This window comes from Monodelphis domestica, chromosome 1, assembly GCF_027887165.1.
Source record: "Monodelphis domestica isolate mMonDom1 chromosome 1, mMonDom1.pri, whole genome shotgun sequence".
Lineage (NCBI taxonomy): Eukaryota > Metazoa > Chordata > Mammalia > Didelphimorphia > Didelphidae > Monodelphis > Monodelphis domestica.
Window position 1 is genome coordinate 274,985,737 of NC_077227.1, and position 18,267 is coordinate 275,004,003.

General features: G+C 36.7%; 1 protein-coding gene and 1 long non-coding RNA gene across 7 annotated transcripts in view; one reads left to right on the forward strand and one right to left on the reverse strand.

Moving 5' to 3' along the window:
- The window catches only part of PPP1R36 (protein phosphatase 1 regulatory subunit 36), a 28,002-nt gene that overhangs the window by 3,771 nt on the left and 5,964 nt on the right, over positions 1-18,267 (forward strand). For 4 of the 6 annotated variants that reach the window (XM_007473017.3, XM_001377962.5, XM_007473020.3 and 1 more), the window contains 5 exons: positions 6,370-6,456; positions 7,989-8,086; positions 8,182-8,248; positions 10,142-10,240; positions 17,200-17,334. In XM_007473017.3, coding sequence (XP_007473079.1) covers positions 6,370-6,456; positions 7,989-8,086; positions 8,182-8,248; positions 10,142-10,240; positions 17,200-17,334 — 486 coding nt within the window. The remainder of the gene's footprint in view (positions 1-6,369; positions 6,457-7,988; positions 8,087-8,181; positions 8,249-10,141; positions 10,241-17,199; positions 17,335-18,267) is intronic. The other 2 variants (XM_007473018.3, XM_056810894.1) reach the window with 1 other exon arrangement.
- On the reverse strand, positions 397-5,933 carry LOC130456324 (uncharacterized). The gene is made up of 3 exons (XR_008914997.1): positions 5,335-5,933; positions 4,391-4,475; positions 397-3,373 (listed from the first exon to the last, which is right to left on the reverse strand). It is a non-coding gene; the product is annotated as an uncharacterized LOC130456324 (long non-coding RNA).

Here is an 18,267-nt window from a genome sequence, read left to right on the forward strand (position 1 = left end):
AACTTAGGGCCAGGGTGGCCTCAGAGACAGTGGTAGGCACAAGATTCCTAGAACAGAGTAACTACCAGCATCAGGCATCACAAAGGCTGCCCAACCCTTCATATACACCAGTTTGTCAGCAGATAATACCTCTGGTCAAAGTTCTGTCTGTGCTTAAGGTATGAAGAATATGAAGGAATATCAAGGTGCTTGTAATCTACTTGGAGATAAAAATACATTTAGAATATAATTATTAGATAAGATACAGATAAAAATACAACATATTGTTTTGTGGGCTGGGGAGGAAGTTAGACCATGTTTGTAGAGTAGGTGGGACTTGAGTAAGGTCTTCAGAGACAACTTAGATTTAAATGGATGATAGACATTTTGTTTATATATTTATTTTATGTTAACAAATCCAATTTTTTTATTTTAAATTTAATTTAAAAATTTTTCCCATGTTACATGATTCATGTTGTCTCCCTCCCCTTGTCGCTCTCCCCTCCCAGAGTTGACAAGCAATTCCACTGGGTTATACATATATTAGATAATCGGCATTTAAAATTGAGAATAGAGTGTGGAGGCATGGGTAAGAAAAGGATATGTGGGAATGTGAAAGATGTGTTTTGAGGACAATGAATGGATGAGGTATTGCTATTTAGTTCTGTCTGATTCTTTATGACTCCTCCACTTGGAGTTTTCTTGTCAGAGATACTAGAGTAGTTTGCTATTTCCTTCTCAAACTCATTTTATAGATAAGGAAACTGAGGCAAATAAGGTTAAGTGACTTGCACAGTGTCACACAGCTCTTACATCTCTGAAGCTGGATTTGAACTCAGGAAATGAGTTATGTGCCACATAACTGCCAATAAATAGTCTAGTCTAGTTAGAAAAGGGATTGTACGTAGAACTGTGGAAGAGACTAGAAACTAGAAATGTTAGTTGGAGGAGTTTATATAAGGCTTTGGATGCTACCTTGAATGGCTAAGTATTCTACAAGTATCCTAAAGGTGTATCCCTAATCAACTATCTTGGTTTTTATAATTTGGGGTGACATTTTTGTCAAAAATAGATGAGCTGGCTTAGTTATGCAAGGAATAGCCCCAAACTTTGGCCAAAAGCACAAATCCTAATTATGGCTCAGATAATTTCCTATTTGAAAATTTCCAAGATTCCTTTTCTTCTGTTTCTGTGGAAGAGGCATGAAGAAAGAGAGGATTTACAAGACAAGACAAGCATGCAAACCAAAGTAAAGGACTTGATCTGTCAATCAAGGTGAAGATGGTATCTTAACATGGACAAGTAAGATGTGGACACTGAGTCAGTGGTTATGAACACCTTAGCTACAAATCCAGAAACCTGTTTGTGCTGTGGGACTGATTGAAGGCACACATCCTACTGATGGTGCAGGGGGACATGCCAACTTATTCCCTGAAGAAAATAATAAAATTGAGGGAAAGATTCTTATCTCTACCCAGTCAAATGAGAATGGAGATAAACATAAATCTCAGACTAGTGGTAGAGTAGGATCTATGATTTTTAGCAGTATAGAAGATCTGCAAGAAGAAACTTGCCTTGTAAATCCTCTCTTTATGCCTCTTTCACAGTTTCTCAGAATAATTTCTTAGTTTTTCTGGAGTATCCATTTGCCCCATAAAGTTGTTGTCACAGGCTGTATTGGCAAACCTATGGCACCTGTGCCAGAGGGGGCTGCTCCCTACCCCTCTCCACAAGCTCCTGAGGATATTTCTTACATGATCTGGCCCTCTGCCCAGCAGCCCAATGGGAGTGCTTCTTTCCTCCCCTGTCTGGGGTAAGAGGGGAGAGGGAGCTCATGCCATGGGAGGGTTTCAATTTGGGCACTCCCTCTCTAAAAGGTTCACCATCACTGAGTCTAAAGTTTTATCTTATGTTAATCACAAATTTAGACTTGAAAGAGACCTTGAAAAGTCTTTTGTTGGACCTTCCCATTTTAGAGATAAGGAAAAGGAGTCCCAAAGAAGTGATTTGCCTAAGACCACTTAGGCAAGGAAATGATAGAGCTGGTATCTGAATCCAGGTTTTCTAATGTGTTCTACTGAATCATTGCAGCCTACAAAAAACAATTGATAAGTTTACCCTTAGGCTGTGTCCAAGTTCTTGGCTAGCCTCAATTTAGTAGCCCTCATCTTCACATAGTATCTGTCAACAAGCCTGTCTCTTACTACTTTAATGAACACTTCTACCAATTTAACATTAAGCATCAGAAGGAAAGAAAGGAAAGAAAGGAACAGAAGGGTTTTAGGTCTTTAGCTAGAATCTCTGCTGAGACTAGGACATTTGCTTAGGGGCAAATGGCCTGGGTTAACCCAGGACCCTACTTTAAATCTTCCAAAGCCCCATGTGTTACCAGTTTTTCATACTGATCAAAATAAAGGCAACAGCTAGTAAAACTGTATGAAGAACCTGAGGTGATGCAAACCAAGGACTTATTTGAGCTATAATATAATGAAATATAGGACATCTCTTGCCTTTAGTTGGGACTGGGGGGTGGTGGTGGAACATAATGATTATGATGCAGTATCAGGAAAATATGAAGAATGCTGGGTCCTAACATAATGCTAACTGTGGGAAAGATTGGATTCCATGAGTATCACCAGAACAAAGGGAAAATGGTGTTGTTTTCTCAATATCTTTGAATACCAGCAACATGATACAATGGGAAGACCTTCAATATCTGGAAGGTAGGATGTAAGCTGCTTGAGAGCAGGGGCAGGGGAAAGAGCACTGAACCTGGAGTCATAGGATTTGCGTTCAAATCATACAGTTCTTCCATTTTACTGCCTTTGTGACTTTGGGCAAGTCACTTAACTCTCTGGGCCTCAGTTTCTTCTGTACAATGGAACTAGACTAGATGATTTTATTCTATTGATTTGATCCTATCATCTCTCTCTCTCTCTTTCTCTTTTTTTCTCCCTCTCTCTCTCCACATATATATATTATATCTATGTAGATATATCTATGTAGATATACAATATGTAACACATTTATTACTTTTGCTTTCATTTTTGTATGTCCAGCACCTACCATAATGCCTGGCATAAAGCAGGCACTTGATAAATATTTGTTGAACTGAATTACTTATTAACCTTGTGAACCACCAGCAAATCCCTTAACTTTTCTGTCTCTTTTTTTCCATCTGTAAAATGGACATAATTATAGAATACCTACTTCTCTCACCAATGTTTCTCAGAGATTCCAAACAGATGTTATTTTAGGTGAGCTTCTGTTGAGATTCCATGATCTGAGGCAGAGCAGAGTGCCAGATAAATTCTGATAGGTGTGACCAGAGAATGTCCACTGAGGGCCGAGTTCCATGATTCCCAGGAACAAATCATTTAAGAGGGATGCCCAGCTGACATGGGGAACAAAAGGAAAGATAAGACTTCTGTAGTGGAAAACCAGAATTTCATATGTTAGGTAGGGAGCCCTTGAAAGTTAACAAAGCCAAATGAGAGAAATGGGGATCTCTTAGGGCAGCATTAAGTCCCAGAAACTACAGATTGGACAAAAGATCTGACATTGAGGAGAAGCAGAATGGCCAGGGAGCCATTGCTCCATTATGCTTTTAAAGGGCCAGTGAACTAGAACCAGATACCAAGCAATTAGAAATGGATAAATTACAAACTTCCTCTATCCATGTTGAGCAAATGGATGGATTCCTTCTTTTAAAAGTGACAAGATAGAGATAGAGTAGGCAAATAATGGCCCAAGGAAATCGCCTACTCAGACCCAATAAATCTAGGAATGCTCTGTTCTTTAGAAGATCTTAACCTTGGGTCAGTTTGCCCTAAACAACCCCTGGATAAACGACTTCCTCCAAATTCAACTCCATAACAAAAGGCACTAATTCAGTAATGAATTGGATGAATTTCCTATGGCTTCTAGCTCAAGAATGAGGGCTAGAAACTGAGAGGAGTTGGTAAATGTTTTGCAAAAATGTATGCACAACATATTTTTAAGCTTAATTTGCATTACAAACATTTTTTTCCAGTTTTAAGACTAGACAACAAACCAAACCAAATAAATCAAGCCCTGATTGGCAGTGGTTGTAGATTGATGAGGTATAAATGCTCACAATGAAAATTAACATTTAGTTTTCAAAAACCCAGCTGACTCCATCATACTCCTGATAAAATTGAGCAGAAAGTATCTTTACAGAGAAACAATAGAAAGTATCTCACTTTAGGACATTTAGTACCAAAAGTGCCAAGCCTTGAAACATCACTTAACACCTAATTATCTGAATTTCTCCATCCATGAAAGGAAGGGACAGTATGGTCTAATGGTTTGGGATCCCTGAGGACCCTCTTCCAAAATCCTATGACTATGAGTAAATCCAGAGCCACTACCCAAGAAATTCTGGACTTACTCTTTTAGCGTTCTCGTGAATCAGTCTGGAATAATTTTGTACAATAAACCGGAATGATGTGGGATCCTGGATTTCATTGGCCAAGCTGAAAAGTAGAAGTTGGAAGAACATATAGCATTTTTCCATCATTTATGGCCCCAAATACATATAATTCTCAAAGAGTAAGGTTTTATTAAGACTGGTGTCCAGAAAACCTAGAAAAGAAAATAATAATATAAACAGTTGAATTCTGGTGAAAAGTCAACTACATACTATGAAGTATCAAGGAAAGAGCTGCAAACACCATCATAGGTTTTCACTTAGGATTCCTGTAAAGAATGTTCACTTGTTTTCTAATTATGTCTGACTCCTAAGTGACCCCATTTGGAGTTTCCTTGGCAAAAATATTGGACCAATTTGCCATTTCCTTTTCCATCCCATTTTACAGCTATGGAAACTGAGGCAAACAAGATTAAGCAACTTGCTTAGGATTGCACAACTAGTAAGAATCTTAGGTCAGATTTGAATTCAGATCCTCCTGACTCCAGGGCTAGTACTTTATCCATTACATCACCTAGAGTATTTAAATAGGCAGAAGTTTGTTGGTTTTCATAGCATAATTCTTAAAATTTTAAATCTCTGGAGATTTGGGTATTCTGTGAAGGACTACATTCTCTTGGTGGAATAATAAGGATTCCCATGTTTGCTGCCCAAAGAGAAAGAAAGCTTTGTACAAGGGGGGAAAGCATGGGAATTACAGTTCAGTAGTAGTCCACATGAAATGAAAAATGTAGAAAATCCCTTTTCTAGATGACATCTTGTCCAAATTGCCCAGTCATGCCATGTCCTCTAATCCAATGGGTTTTGGTAAAGGCCCCTGAAAGAAGAGATTTCTCCTCTGACCAATTCTTTCAACTGGGAAGGAGTATTGCTTTAAGGCAGTTTCTTTGTGGGATAATATGTACCTCAGCAATCTTTCAAAGGAAGATAACCGGAGCTCTTATCTGAACACAGTGGGTATGAGGTTCTTCATAAATGATATCCTTGTATAGAAAACAAATCAACAGGGAAAATGTACTTAATCCTATCTTCTGTTCCTGCATCTGGATTTAGGCCTCACAGAGAGAGGTGTGAGATTGAGTTTCTGGGCTACTTTGTGACTCAACATGGCATTCAACCAAGCTCAGAAAAGCCAAAGCCATAACAGATCTTAAGCCCCCACAGGATACAAAACAACTCTATCAGGTAGATACAGAAAACCCATCATTTAATAAGGAGAGTCTAGAGTTCTCTTTGTTCTCTACAGTCCTGCTGCCAGTTACTAAAGGAATGAATCCTTCTTCCCCAAAGGGTTAGGATGAGGCTTGTTCCAGAGACCATTGTCTCACCAAAAATGTCGTACAAGTGCCTCCTGCCCAGACTGTTGTTGACTATGAAATGACAAGGAAGACTAGAGAGGTTGATAACTGAGGTTGACATAAACATATGGAAGACCTGGAATTTCACTGTCAACAATCTTTGCATGGAATGAATGACAAAGCAGAGGCTCATGATGTCACTTCTCTTGATATTCTGAAAGTAACTGTTCTGCAAGATTCTCAGTGGGTGGTTGTATCTCACTGTTAAGGTCTTAAGTATTCACTTAAGGTACGAGTTATACTGTTAATGGGACCTTGTTAATAGGGACCTAAACTGTGACCTTGGTATTACAGGCATATCCCACCAGAGTTCATTAATTCCTAGAAACCACATGGACCTCTAGAAAACCTTAGAGAAGAAAAAAAGAGCATTTCCAACTAGGCCAACCCTCCCTCCCCCAGCCTTTTCCTTTAATTTCCACCATTGCCCACTATAAGGTTACAATGGAGTTTGGTTAGCATGAATTAACACAAGTTAAGGAGAAATGATGTTAGGCCAATGTTATGCATGATAAACTGTACAAACATTTTTCCCCTACAAGAAAAATGTATTGTTTGCTTAATAACTATCATCTTTTACAGCCCTATGCCTCTAGCAGAAATCAAAGAGAAGCCCAAGAGGGGCAAAATAATTCACTTCGCTGAAAATGATGGCACAACCTCAGAAAGGTACTTTATTTCATTTTACAATTAGAACATTTCTCTAGTAACTTTTAGAATTATTTTAAATCCTTGCAAGTTCAAGAAAGTATTATCTCTATCACCACTGGCATAAAAGTACCAAAGAATTAACATTTACCATTTATTTAAATTTGTCAGGGCAATTAATGGAGGAAGCCCATAATGAAAATTGGCTAATGGGGGCTGCTGTTGAGATTTTCCATTCTTAAAAAATATTGACAACCAGTTATCAACTTTTAAAATATAAATTAGTGAGTGCTTTAGGTATCAGATGGGTTCAAGTGAACCTAAGTTCAAGTATCAAGACTGAGTTCAAGTGGTGGGGAGGTGGGATACTGTCCCAAGCTTCAGGCTTCTTTGCCTTGCTGTTTTCACAGTTTGTTTTCAGGGCCTGTTAATTTTCAGTGCTTCTAAGGTAGAGTGAGCCTGGGAGAGTTATGCTCACTGCTCTGCCTAGGAAGAGCTCCTGCTCCCTTGTGACTGCAAGCACTCCTCTCCACCTTGAACTGGATAATGGGCAGTGGCACTGAGTCCTTTGACTAATGTGTGCCCAGGATTTCCCTGTAATCTTTCTGAATAGTTGTCCAATCTCCTTGCTGCTGTAGCTTATAAGACTGACAGCTGGTGCTGCTACTATGTGCACTCCAGGCCAGCCCCTACCCCAATGTTATAGACCTCTCCTGCCAACCTCTTAAATTGTCTTATATTAGAAAAATATATCACCTCAAATTTTTTTGGCTATCTTGCTCCAGAATTTGATTTGGTGCATTTTAAAAGTTGTTTGGAGGAGAATATTGGGAGAGTTCACCTGAAATATTCCCTCTACTCCACCATATTTATTGACTCTTCAGAACACTCTAACTTATAACCTAAACTCTGTGTACCTTGTTTTCATTGTTTTTAGAGGCATAGTGAAAAGAGATTTAGACTTGGAGTCAAGGAGACCTGGATTCAGATCCTGGCTCTGACACTATTTGAACTTGGGAAAATCACTTCTCTCTGAATCCATCTGCAAAATAGGGGTGATAAAACTTGTACTTCCTGCTTCACAGGGTTGTTATCAAGAAAGTAACTTGTAAGTCTTAAAGGGTCATATAAATGTGAGATTATTATTACTGTTCACTTCTGCTCTGGATTTAGTTTTTTTAAGTTATGTTTAATACTTAACTGATCTCTAGAAATAGTCAGAGGAACAAAGATGATGTTGATGGTGGTGGTGATGACAATGATGGATCTGTCCTAAAGGAATTCTAGTTCTCCAGAAAGACTGGATAGAAGATATAGCACAAATCCAAAGATTACGGAATTTGTGTGGTATTCAGGACCTGAAGAAGGCTCTAGAGTATCCTATATGGAAGCTGGACTAGTCCTGTTATTTTCCTTGTTGTCCTTCAGTTATGAAGCTAACCAACCACACACACACACAAGGCTCATCACTATTTACTCACACCTCTATATTTTTTCAGGACAGTTTCAGTACAGTTAAAACATTTCTAAATACTTACATTGACTATTACTAGGCTGTCTGAGAAAAGATTTGCTAAAAGAGATGTGAAATCAACCAGAGGAACTGATAAAAGAAGAAAGAATGACAAAGTTACCCTGGATGATGTTAAATGTGAGTAAACATCTTTGCCTCTTTCATCTTTGTAGCTATTTCCTAGAACACAGCTTTTTGTCTGGTCTTCAGCTTTTCCTCTTCTTCATTTTCAGATGTTGCCTTGTTTTTATTACAAGACACTGAAATGCAGCGGATCTATTCCTTTACAACATTTATGAAGTATGTGGTAATGTCTGGAATAATCCATATAGATAAGTAATGGAAAGGTTCATGTAAAAGGAAATGGTGCTTGGGGAAGAGGTTGGACTCTTGATGACTTCTAAGGTCCCTTTGAGCTCTAAATCTATGATCCTATGATTTTTGAAGGGAGAGCTAACTGTCTCCTTATAATTTGGGCCCAATAGCTCCTGTGATGTCTAGAGAAAGAAGATACTGAAAATCGAAAATAAGATTTCTGTTACTGTAAATTCTGATTATTTGAAAAGGAATGTTTACAGAATATTAGAATATGTTGCTAAGGTACCATAAAAGATTCTTTTTAAACATGATGCTTGCTTCTGCTAATGCCAGAGGAGACCTAACTGCTAAACATCTTTGCTTATTGAGGATCAGGGTCCTTGCATGTTGACTACACAATAAAAGTTTATTTGAAGGTCTACCTAAATGTAAATTGTATTTACACTTTACATAAGGAAATGTTCTCTACTGACAATTCCCTCCCCCAACTACCTCCCATAATATAAGTAAAATAAAGTGATTAATAGGACAATGCATTAGACAACAAAGGTGAAAGGAGCTTAATGCATTGAAAAGATGGTTCTGCTGGAAATCAGTAGAGCTAGATGCGAATTTTGCCACCAGCACTTAGGAGCTGTGATACTTGGATAAGCAACTGAATCCCTAAGAATCTCACTTTTCTTCTATTTTCAATGGTGATATTTGTACTTCCTATCTATCTCACAGAGTTGTTTAGAGGGAAACACCTTTCTTAATCTTAAAGTGATAAATAAATGAGTATTAGTATTGTATGGGATGAAATTGTGTATTATCCTCCAGCATACATTAATTAGCATTGGTAATCATAGATTGGCAACTTCCTATTGAAAATTAGTGAAAATTCAGAAAATTGCTGACTGTCTCCTTTTTCTCTCTCCATAGCATAAATACTTTTCAGGCATTTGAAATTCAGAAAATTGCATTTGAAAAACACTCCCCAGTTGCAGTTGCCTTGATGAACTGTTGATTTTACATTGACTAAATGGTAGAGGGACATTTTGGACATTATTATTTGCTCTCCAGAATTTCGAGTTGTGCCACATAGGCCTTAATTATGTTTGTGGTATAGGTCCCTGGACCTGGAGTGAGGAAGACCTAGATCAAAAACCACCTTCACCAATATGTGACCCTGGGCAAGTCACTTAAACTCTTTTGACCTCAGTTTCCTCTTCTTTATAATAAAAGGGGTTGAATTTGATGCCTTTTATCTAAGGTCCTTTCTGATCTAAGTCTTTGATCCTGTAACTGTTTTAATAAATATGAAGTTTGTATTTTTTGTTCTTGCTTAGTATTGAAGAACTTGACATATACATCTTTGATTATATGGCAAAATGGTAGGATACACATTTGAAATTCAGTCAAGGGAAGAAAAATCAGAAATCTGAAAAAGGATATATTGCGGATCATGGATTAAATTGATTTATAAAAAGACTAATGAGGGAGACTTCAAATAATTTAACATTTGGTACCTCTTCTCAAAAATGTTTTGCTTTATAAACCTATATTGTCTACCATTATTGAATATAAGATAACAAGAGATAAATTAGTCACAGCTGACAGAGTACTAGGACTGGAGTTAGGAAGTCCTGGATTTAAATCCTACTCCCAATACTTATTAGTTATATATAACCCTACCCAAGTGATTATACTCATAAAATCTACTTTACAGACCGTGATATCAGTCTGCACTAAAAATAGGTCAATGACATGGGTTCTTTTTGTGCCTATATTTCTTATCCATGTTGCACCCATGTTGTATCCTAGCCATAGGTTTTATCATTAGGAATTTGTGTACCCAAAATGCTTGACAGTGGTCATTTTTTATTTCCTCTGTAGGAATAAGAGTCTTGATGATTTCCTCATGGCCTTGTTATACTACTTATCTCATTATCTGGAAAAACTTTCATTGGAAAAGAAACCCAAAACCTACATGGCGTAAGTGGAAATGAATCTATTTCTTCCTTGCTATTGCCCTAAATTAATCTTCATAGAACGTGGAGAGTGCTTATATTATAAATGGGTCAATTTAAAACATGGGGGAACCATGTGAATCTTAAGACAGTTAATAATTGAGAGGGGCAGTTTGTCAACAAACAGCACTACCTACCCTAAGTCTGCTGGGATTTATTTGTTTATTTAGGTTTTCTTTTTCCAAGCAACTACCTTCAGAAAACTCTCTCTAAAGGATTTATAAACTGCATAAAAAGCCTGCCAAGATACTTAAAGATGAATAGCCATAGCAAAAAATAACATTCTGAGCCAAAAAAAATATTTGTTACTTCTCAGGATACTTAATACCAAACCAATGACCACTTTAGGCAGTGTACTTAATGTTGTGTTCCATGAGTTAAGACATGTTGTAACGAGGAGAATTAAAGCCAGCAATTCCACCGTTTGGCCCTGAGACCTTGAGCCAGAGTCTCCTTGCCAGACTAATGATGTTTGTGTTCTAGGAGACTTGGGTGTGCTCACTTCCTAGATGCAAAATGCTTTGACAGTGTAAAACTTTTGCATGCCTTTTAAGGAATTTAAAAAAGCATTTATTGATAACTAAATGTGGAACTGAGGAAAGATTTGTAAAGGATAAGATTAATAAATAATTTCTGAATGCAGTTCCAATTAAAGTACTTCAAATATGCAACTCATTTGAGGATTATATTTCATGTCAATGTAGTCAGAACTGATGCAGATATAACAAGTAGAATTATCCCATAAAGAGCTAAAGTCAGCCACTATGCTGTTGAGTTGATTTTTTTTGGATGTCTTCAGAGAAATAATGCATGTTTTTAAAAATTATTCTGACAAGTTGATTTTTTGGATATATTCAGAGAAGTAATGCATTTTTAAAAAATTATTATATGTTTCTAATTATATTTGGATATTGTTTTAAATCATTACTTTTTAAACCTTTCCCTTCCATCTTAGAATCAATTCTGTATATTGATTCCAAAGCAGTAAGGACTAGGCAATGGGGGTTAAATGACTTGTCCAGGATCACATGGCTAGGAAGTGTCTGAAGCCAGATTTAAAGACAGGATCCTTTGCCTCTGGGCCTGTCTCTTAATCCACTGAGCCCCCTAATAATCATTTTCTGATATTTTGCAATTTATGTTCTCTCCCTCTTTCCCTTCCCCTACCCCCTTCTCAAGATGGCAGGTAATATAAGTTATATATGTGTTATCATATAATACATATTTCCACATTCATTATCTTGTGAAAGAAAAATCACATCACTTATATAAGAAAAATCTCATGAAGGAAATAAAGTGAAAAATAATATGCTTTCATCTGTATTCAGATTCTATCAGTTCCTTCTGAGGTGGTGGATAGTCTTTTTTATCATGAGTCCCTTGGAGTTGTCTTGGATCCTTGCATTGCTGATAATGGTTAAGCCATTCACAGAAGATCATTGTACTTTATTATTACTGTGTACATTGTTCTTCTTGTTCTGCTCACTTCATTCTGCATTACTTCATGCTTCTTTCCAGGTTTTTTGTGATTGTCCTGTTTGTCATTTCTTATGGCACAATAGTATTCCATCAAAATCATATACCACAACTCGTTCAGCCATTCCCCAATTGATGGACTTCCCCATAGTTTCCAGTTCTTTGCTAGCACACACACACTATTTTTATACAAATATTTTTTAACAAGTAGGTTCTAGCTTTGATTTCTTTTGGAATACAGACATAGGAGTGGTAATGCTGAATCAAAGGGTATGCACAGTCTCTCCCCCCTTCTCCCTTAAAACCCTTATCTTCCATCTTGGAATTAATTCTGTATATTAGTTCCAAGGTAGAACGGTAAGTGCTAGGCTATAGGTGTTAAGTGACTTGCCCAGGGTCACACAGTTAGGGAATGTCTGAAACCAGATTTGAGCCCAGGACCTCTTCTCTCTATACCTGACTCTCAATTTACTGAGCCACTCAATGTCCCCAAGGTATGCACGGTTTTAAAAGCCTTTGGACATGATTCCAAATTGCTCTCCAGAATGGCTGGATTAGTTCACAGTGTGAGCAGCATTGTATTAGTGTCCCAATTTTCCCAAATCTTCTTCAATATTTATCATTTTCCTTTTTTTTTTGTCATATTAGCTAGTTTCATAGGTATGATGTGATGGTATCTCAGAGTTATTTTACTTTGCATTCTCTAATAGTGGTTTGGAGCATTTTTTATATGACTAAAGATAGTTTAATTTCTTTAGTTGAGAACTGCTTGTTCATATTGTTTGGCCATTTATCATTTGGGGAGTAACTGGTAGTCTTATAAATTTGACTCCATTCTCTTTATATTTAGGAAATGAGGCCATTGTCAGAGACATGTGCTATAAAATGTTTTTTCAGGTTTTTTGTTTCCCTTCTGATCTTGGTTACATTGGTTTTGTATGTGCATAAACTTTTAATCTTAATGTAGTCGAAGGAATCTATTTTACATTTCATAATGCTCTCTCTGTCTTATTTTGTAATAAATTTCCCCATATAGGTAAATGATTTTGTGCTTCCTTAATTTTTTTATGGTATTACCCTTTATTTCCAAAACCTGTATTCATTTTTATTTTATCTTGTATCATGTGAGATATTGGTCTATGCTTAGTTTCTGCCATATTGTTTTTGAGTTTTCCCAGCAGTTTTTGTTAAATAGTGAGTTCTTCCAAAAATTGGATCTTTGGATTTGCCAAGTACTAGGTTATAATGGTAATTTACTACTGTGTGTTGAGTGCTTAATCTATTCCATTGATCAACTATTCTATTTCTTAGACCACCCCAGAGTGTTTTGATGACTTCTGCTTTATAATACAGTTTGAGATCTGGTACAGCTAGACACCACTTCCTTGATATTTTGTCCATCAATTCTCTTCATATTCTTGGTCTTTTGTTCTTCCAGATGAGTCTTATTTTTTCTAATGATGAAATAATCATTTTGCTATTTCAATTTATATGACACTGAATAGGTAAATTAATTTAGGTAGAATTGTCATTTATTATATTGGTTCAGCCTAACCACAAGCAATTAATATTTTTCTAGTCATTTAGAATTGACTTTATTTGTATGAAAACTCTCTTGTAATTGTGTTCACATAGTTCCTAGGGAGAAATTAGGCATGTTTTGAAATTGACACTGATATGCTGACTTTGCTCATAGAATTGGAAACTTATCCTGGTTCAGGTGTTCTTAACCCTGGGGTCCAGGTACTTGTTCTTTGTTTTGTTTTTTAAACATATTTTGATAACTGTATTTACCATAATTGGTTTCCTTTATAATCTTATGTATTTTGTTCATTTATAAATATTATTCTATGAAGGAGTTCTTAGGCTTCACCAGATTGCCAGGGAGGGTTGTGACAAAAAAAAAAAAGCTTAAGGATCCCCTTTCTTGATGTAAGAATTACTTCTTCATCACTCTTGACAATCAGATAAATAAACTCTTCATAACTTTAAGTGATAAGGGACTAAAGTATCTTATTAAATGATAGTACAGAATTTTTTTAGACATTCCTCAGTGCTTGAAAGTAAGAACTTCATGGTCTATTCATGGATCTTAGCTCTGATTTCTTAATATCATAAAACGAGTTTAATCTTTCTTCTGTATAAACTTTGCAAATATATGAAGACAGTTATTATGTCCTGTCATGTCCATAATGATATCTCTCTGCTAAGCTACATATTTCCAATTCCTTTGGCCATACTTTCCATGAAATGGCCATGAGTTTGTCAATGTCCCTCTTGACATGTGGCACCCACAGTCCTGTGACCAACCAATGTGTTTGACCAACAAAGAGGAGTCTTAGGCAGTATTAGTGCCCTTGATCTACACACTGCTTTTATTCATGAATTATTGTTCAGTCATTTCACTGCCATCCAACTCTTTGTGACCCCATTTTTCTTGGCAGAGATACTGGAGTGGTTTGCCATTTCTTTCTCCAGCTTATTTTAAAGATGATGAAAGTGGGGCAAACAGGGTGACACAGATAGTGTCTGAGGACAGATTTTAACTATGCCTAATTCTCTATTCGTTGTGTCACTTAGCTGCCTTAAGCTCAGTTGGTCATATTGGATTAATTTAAGTCAACTAAAACTGCTTCTTTTTCACATGAGCTACTATTTGTGTGTCATATACTTATCAACTAATTTTTTAGCAAAAGTACCCAGACTTCATTTTTCTCTGTTCAATTTCATCTTCTTATTTTTTCATATGTCTATGCTGTGAAAATGTTTTGTGGGTCTTGATTCTAGTATTTCAACTTAATTATCTATACCAGTTTTGTGTCATCCCAAGATGTAAATTAACTTGGCAATATGGCCCAATGAGTATATTGAATTAGGGAGTCAGAAGCCCCCAGGTTTGAATTGTTTTACTACCCATATGACCTTGGGCAAATCACTTAACAATTGAAGCTCTAGTTTCCTTTCCTATAAAATGAAAGGGTTAAATTAGAGGTAAGAATATTGTATTTGTCATCAGAGGACCTGAGGTCAAATTTTGTTCTCATCACTTATCTTGCCTACAAATCATCATCAATCAATCATCAGTCATTCAGATTGTTGGGTTGACTATGAACTTACCCAACCATACTTTGATCTAACCCATAGTTCTTCATTTTATTCACAAGGATATCATGTGGGACATCTTTGTCACATGCCTTGATGAAGTCTGTAATATGTCTAATACATTTTCTGATCTATCCAATTAATAGATAAAGGTGAAGTAGGTGATTTTTACTTTCTGTTTTAGAACTAATTCTACATATGCATTTCAAGACAGAAGAGCAGTAAGGGCAAGGTCATTGGGGTTAAAAGACTTTCCTGGGGTCACATAGCTAGGAAGTGTCTGAGGCCAGATTTTAACCCAGGAACCTCTGCTTATTTTACTCTTCATTGGTTACAACAGATCTTTTCTGGATTTCCTTTCATCTTAACTCTTTTCTTCTCTTACCTCTTCCACCATTAGCAATTACTGAAACCTGACTCCCTCTGCCCACCCTCCTATATGACACAGCCTCTGTTGACTTTCCAGAACTGGCTATTTCCTCACTCACTCTCCTTGACTCACTCTTTCAGGCAGGTGGGGGGTTGGAATGCTCCTTGCTCTCCACTGCCACTTCCAGGCTCCTTCCCTACCTCTATCATTCAGTAACTTTTCCTCCTTTGAGGTTCATACCATTCATCTCTACCATCCAATCAAAATCCTGGAAGCAACTGTTTATAGACTCCAGGCTACTCCCCTCTCTTTTTCCTTCCTCTCCCAACTGCTGCCCTCACTCAACCCTGAAGCCTATTCACTTCCCACTGTCATACCCTCAATCTTGCTATTTACCCCCAAATGTACAATCTCCATATTCAAGAATATGAATATATTCTTCTACTCAAAACCTACTCCTCTCCTGACCTTCCCAGGCTACTCCTTGCCAAGAACTCTTCAATGCTGTGACAGTGTCCATGACATGGTTGTTTCATGAACAAGACACTCTATCTCTCAACTCTTTAAGCATTTTCTCTGGCTATTTTCCAGGCCTGAAATGCTCTCTCTCTCTTTAATCTCTGCCTCCTGGTTTTCCTGACTTTAAGACCCAACTTAAAATCCTGTTTTCTACAGGAAACCTTTCCCGCATCCCTCTTAATTCTAGTGCCTTTCCTCTGGATTATTCCCTATTTGTCTTTTACTTAACTTGTTTTGTATATAGTTGTTTCCTTTTTGTCTCTCTTTTTAGATTGTGAGCTCTTTGAGGGCAGGGAACTTCTTTTTCCTCTTGGCATATCCCCAGTGCTTAGCACAGTACCTGCAAAATAATAGGGGCTTAATAAATGTTTATTGACAGACTTTCCTCATGTAGACACCTATGAATCCTTTGAACTATAAGAATCTATGATAATATTTGTAGCACCTTCCTATGAAATTATTGTAAGTGTTATTAATTACAATTACAGATATCCCTTCCACATCATAGGTTAGGGGAGTGGTGCCCCCTCAAGCTAGAAAATCCATATACAATTTTTTGGCTTTTGTATTCTTTTTGCAAACTTTAACTTTATATGAATTTTAACTTTAGAAAAGAAATTGAATATATTTATGGAATTAAAAGATGTTTAAATTATGCATTTCTATATATATATGTTTTATGCATTTCTGAACTTCTAAGCTTTTTCTGTCTTTGATGACCTTTGCCTGTCATCTGCAGCTTCTGCAAAACTTCCAAATTTCTATAAAATTTCTTCTGCTGACCCATGATATATTGAAACCACAATGGGAAAGTCACAAGGTGGAAGAGATACCCATAATTATTATTATATGAAGTTATTTATTTATTTAAGTTTAATTAATTAATTAAGACTATTTACCCTTGTTTACATGATTCATGTCCCCCCCCCCCCCCAGAGCCGATGAGCAATTCCACTGGGTTTTACATGTATCATTGTTCAAAACCTATTTCCATATTATTAATATTTGCAATAGAGTGATCATTTAAAATCAACATCCCCAATCATATGCCCATTAAATCATATGATCGATCATGTTTTTCTTCTGTGTTTCTACTCCCACAGTTCTTTCTCTGGATGTGGATAGCGTTCTTTCTCATAAGTTCCTCTGGATTATCCTGGATCATTGCCTTGCTGCTAGTAGAAAAGTCTATTACATCCGATTGTGCCATAATGCATCAGTCTCTGTGTACATTGTTCTCCTGGTTCTTCTCCTTTCGCTCTGCATCAGTTCCTAGAGGCCTTTCCAGTTCACATGGAATTCCTTATATGGAGTTATTTAAACATTGGAAAACTATTTCTTTCAAAATAGCCTACAACTTAGGCTTAATTAGCCTATTAGGTAAATGATAATTCAGATTGGCTATAATTCTTATCAATTAGAGAGTTTTAACTATAACCTTTTTTTCCCCCCCTCAGGAGTCATTTAGAGAAAAAAGAGATGGAATTAGTTATTGAAAGGTTAGAAGAATCCCAGAAATACCTTGCCCAGAAGTATTGTCTCCTTGTTTTAGGTTTGGGAATGCCTGATAAGCATCACATGGCCTGTGGAAAGTAAGTAAATACATTTTAAAAAATTAGGTATTTTTGGAATTTTAAAGGCCTTAGAAGTCCTTAGAGATCATTCCAGTCCAAACTTTTCATTTTACGGATAAAGAAACTGAGGTCCAGGGGATAATTGAGTTGCTCAAGGTCATACAGGTAATAAATATGGGTACCAGGCTGCAAATCCAGGTCTCCTTCTGACTCTAGTTCCAGAGGTCCTTTTATACTTCCATTCTTCTCAGTGACCTCCATGTTGTGAAATCAAAGGCTGTAATTCCATGTTCTCAACCCATGTTTTTTTTTTAACTTAAATATTTTATTGAAATTTTAACATTGAACATTAACAGTCAAATGAACTTGCTAGAAAATATTTACACTTAAATTCATTCCTAGCATAAAGTTTAACAATTTTTAAAGTCATTCCCTTAAGTCCACATTGGGATTTGCACATTCATTCTTATTCATTTTTCCTCTTATATATTGGCCCAGATTTTTAGAGATAGCTAGCTGTCAACAGAATTTCCTACCTGGGAAGTCCCATTATTTAGAGGACACTACTTCCCACAGTACTTAATGTTCTTACTTCCTAGAGACCAGCTCATTTCTTGGAAAGAGTAGGAGCCCCATACAATGGTGTCTGCCTTCCATGTAATTAGTTGATGTCAGTATATTATTATTAATTCAAGTTTCACACAATGTGAATAAGTGAACATCACTAGGAGTTCTTTTTCAAGCCTATCTTCTGACTTTTCTTCCCTTCTAATAGGCACAATTTTGATTTTGGGCTGGCCCTTCTTTTGCCATTATTCATCCTCTTTGAGGCTGAATTTGAGATTCCACAGAAATTTTGGTTGAAACTAGTAATTTGGGGGATGTTAATTTTGTGCTTTCATGTCTTTCTAGAAGAAGGGGGTCTGGCTTTTCTTGTTTTAAGGCTCTGTA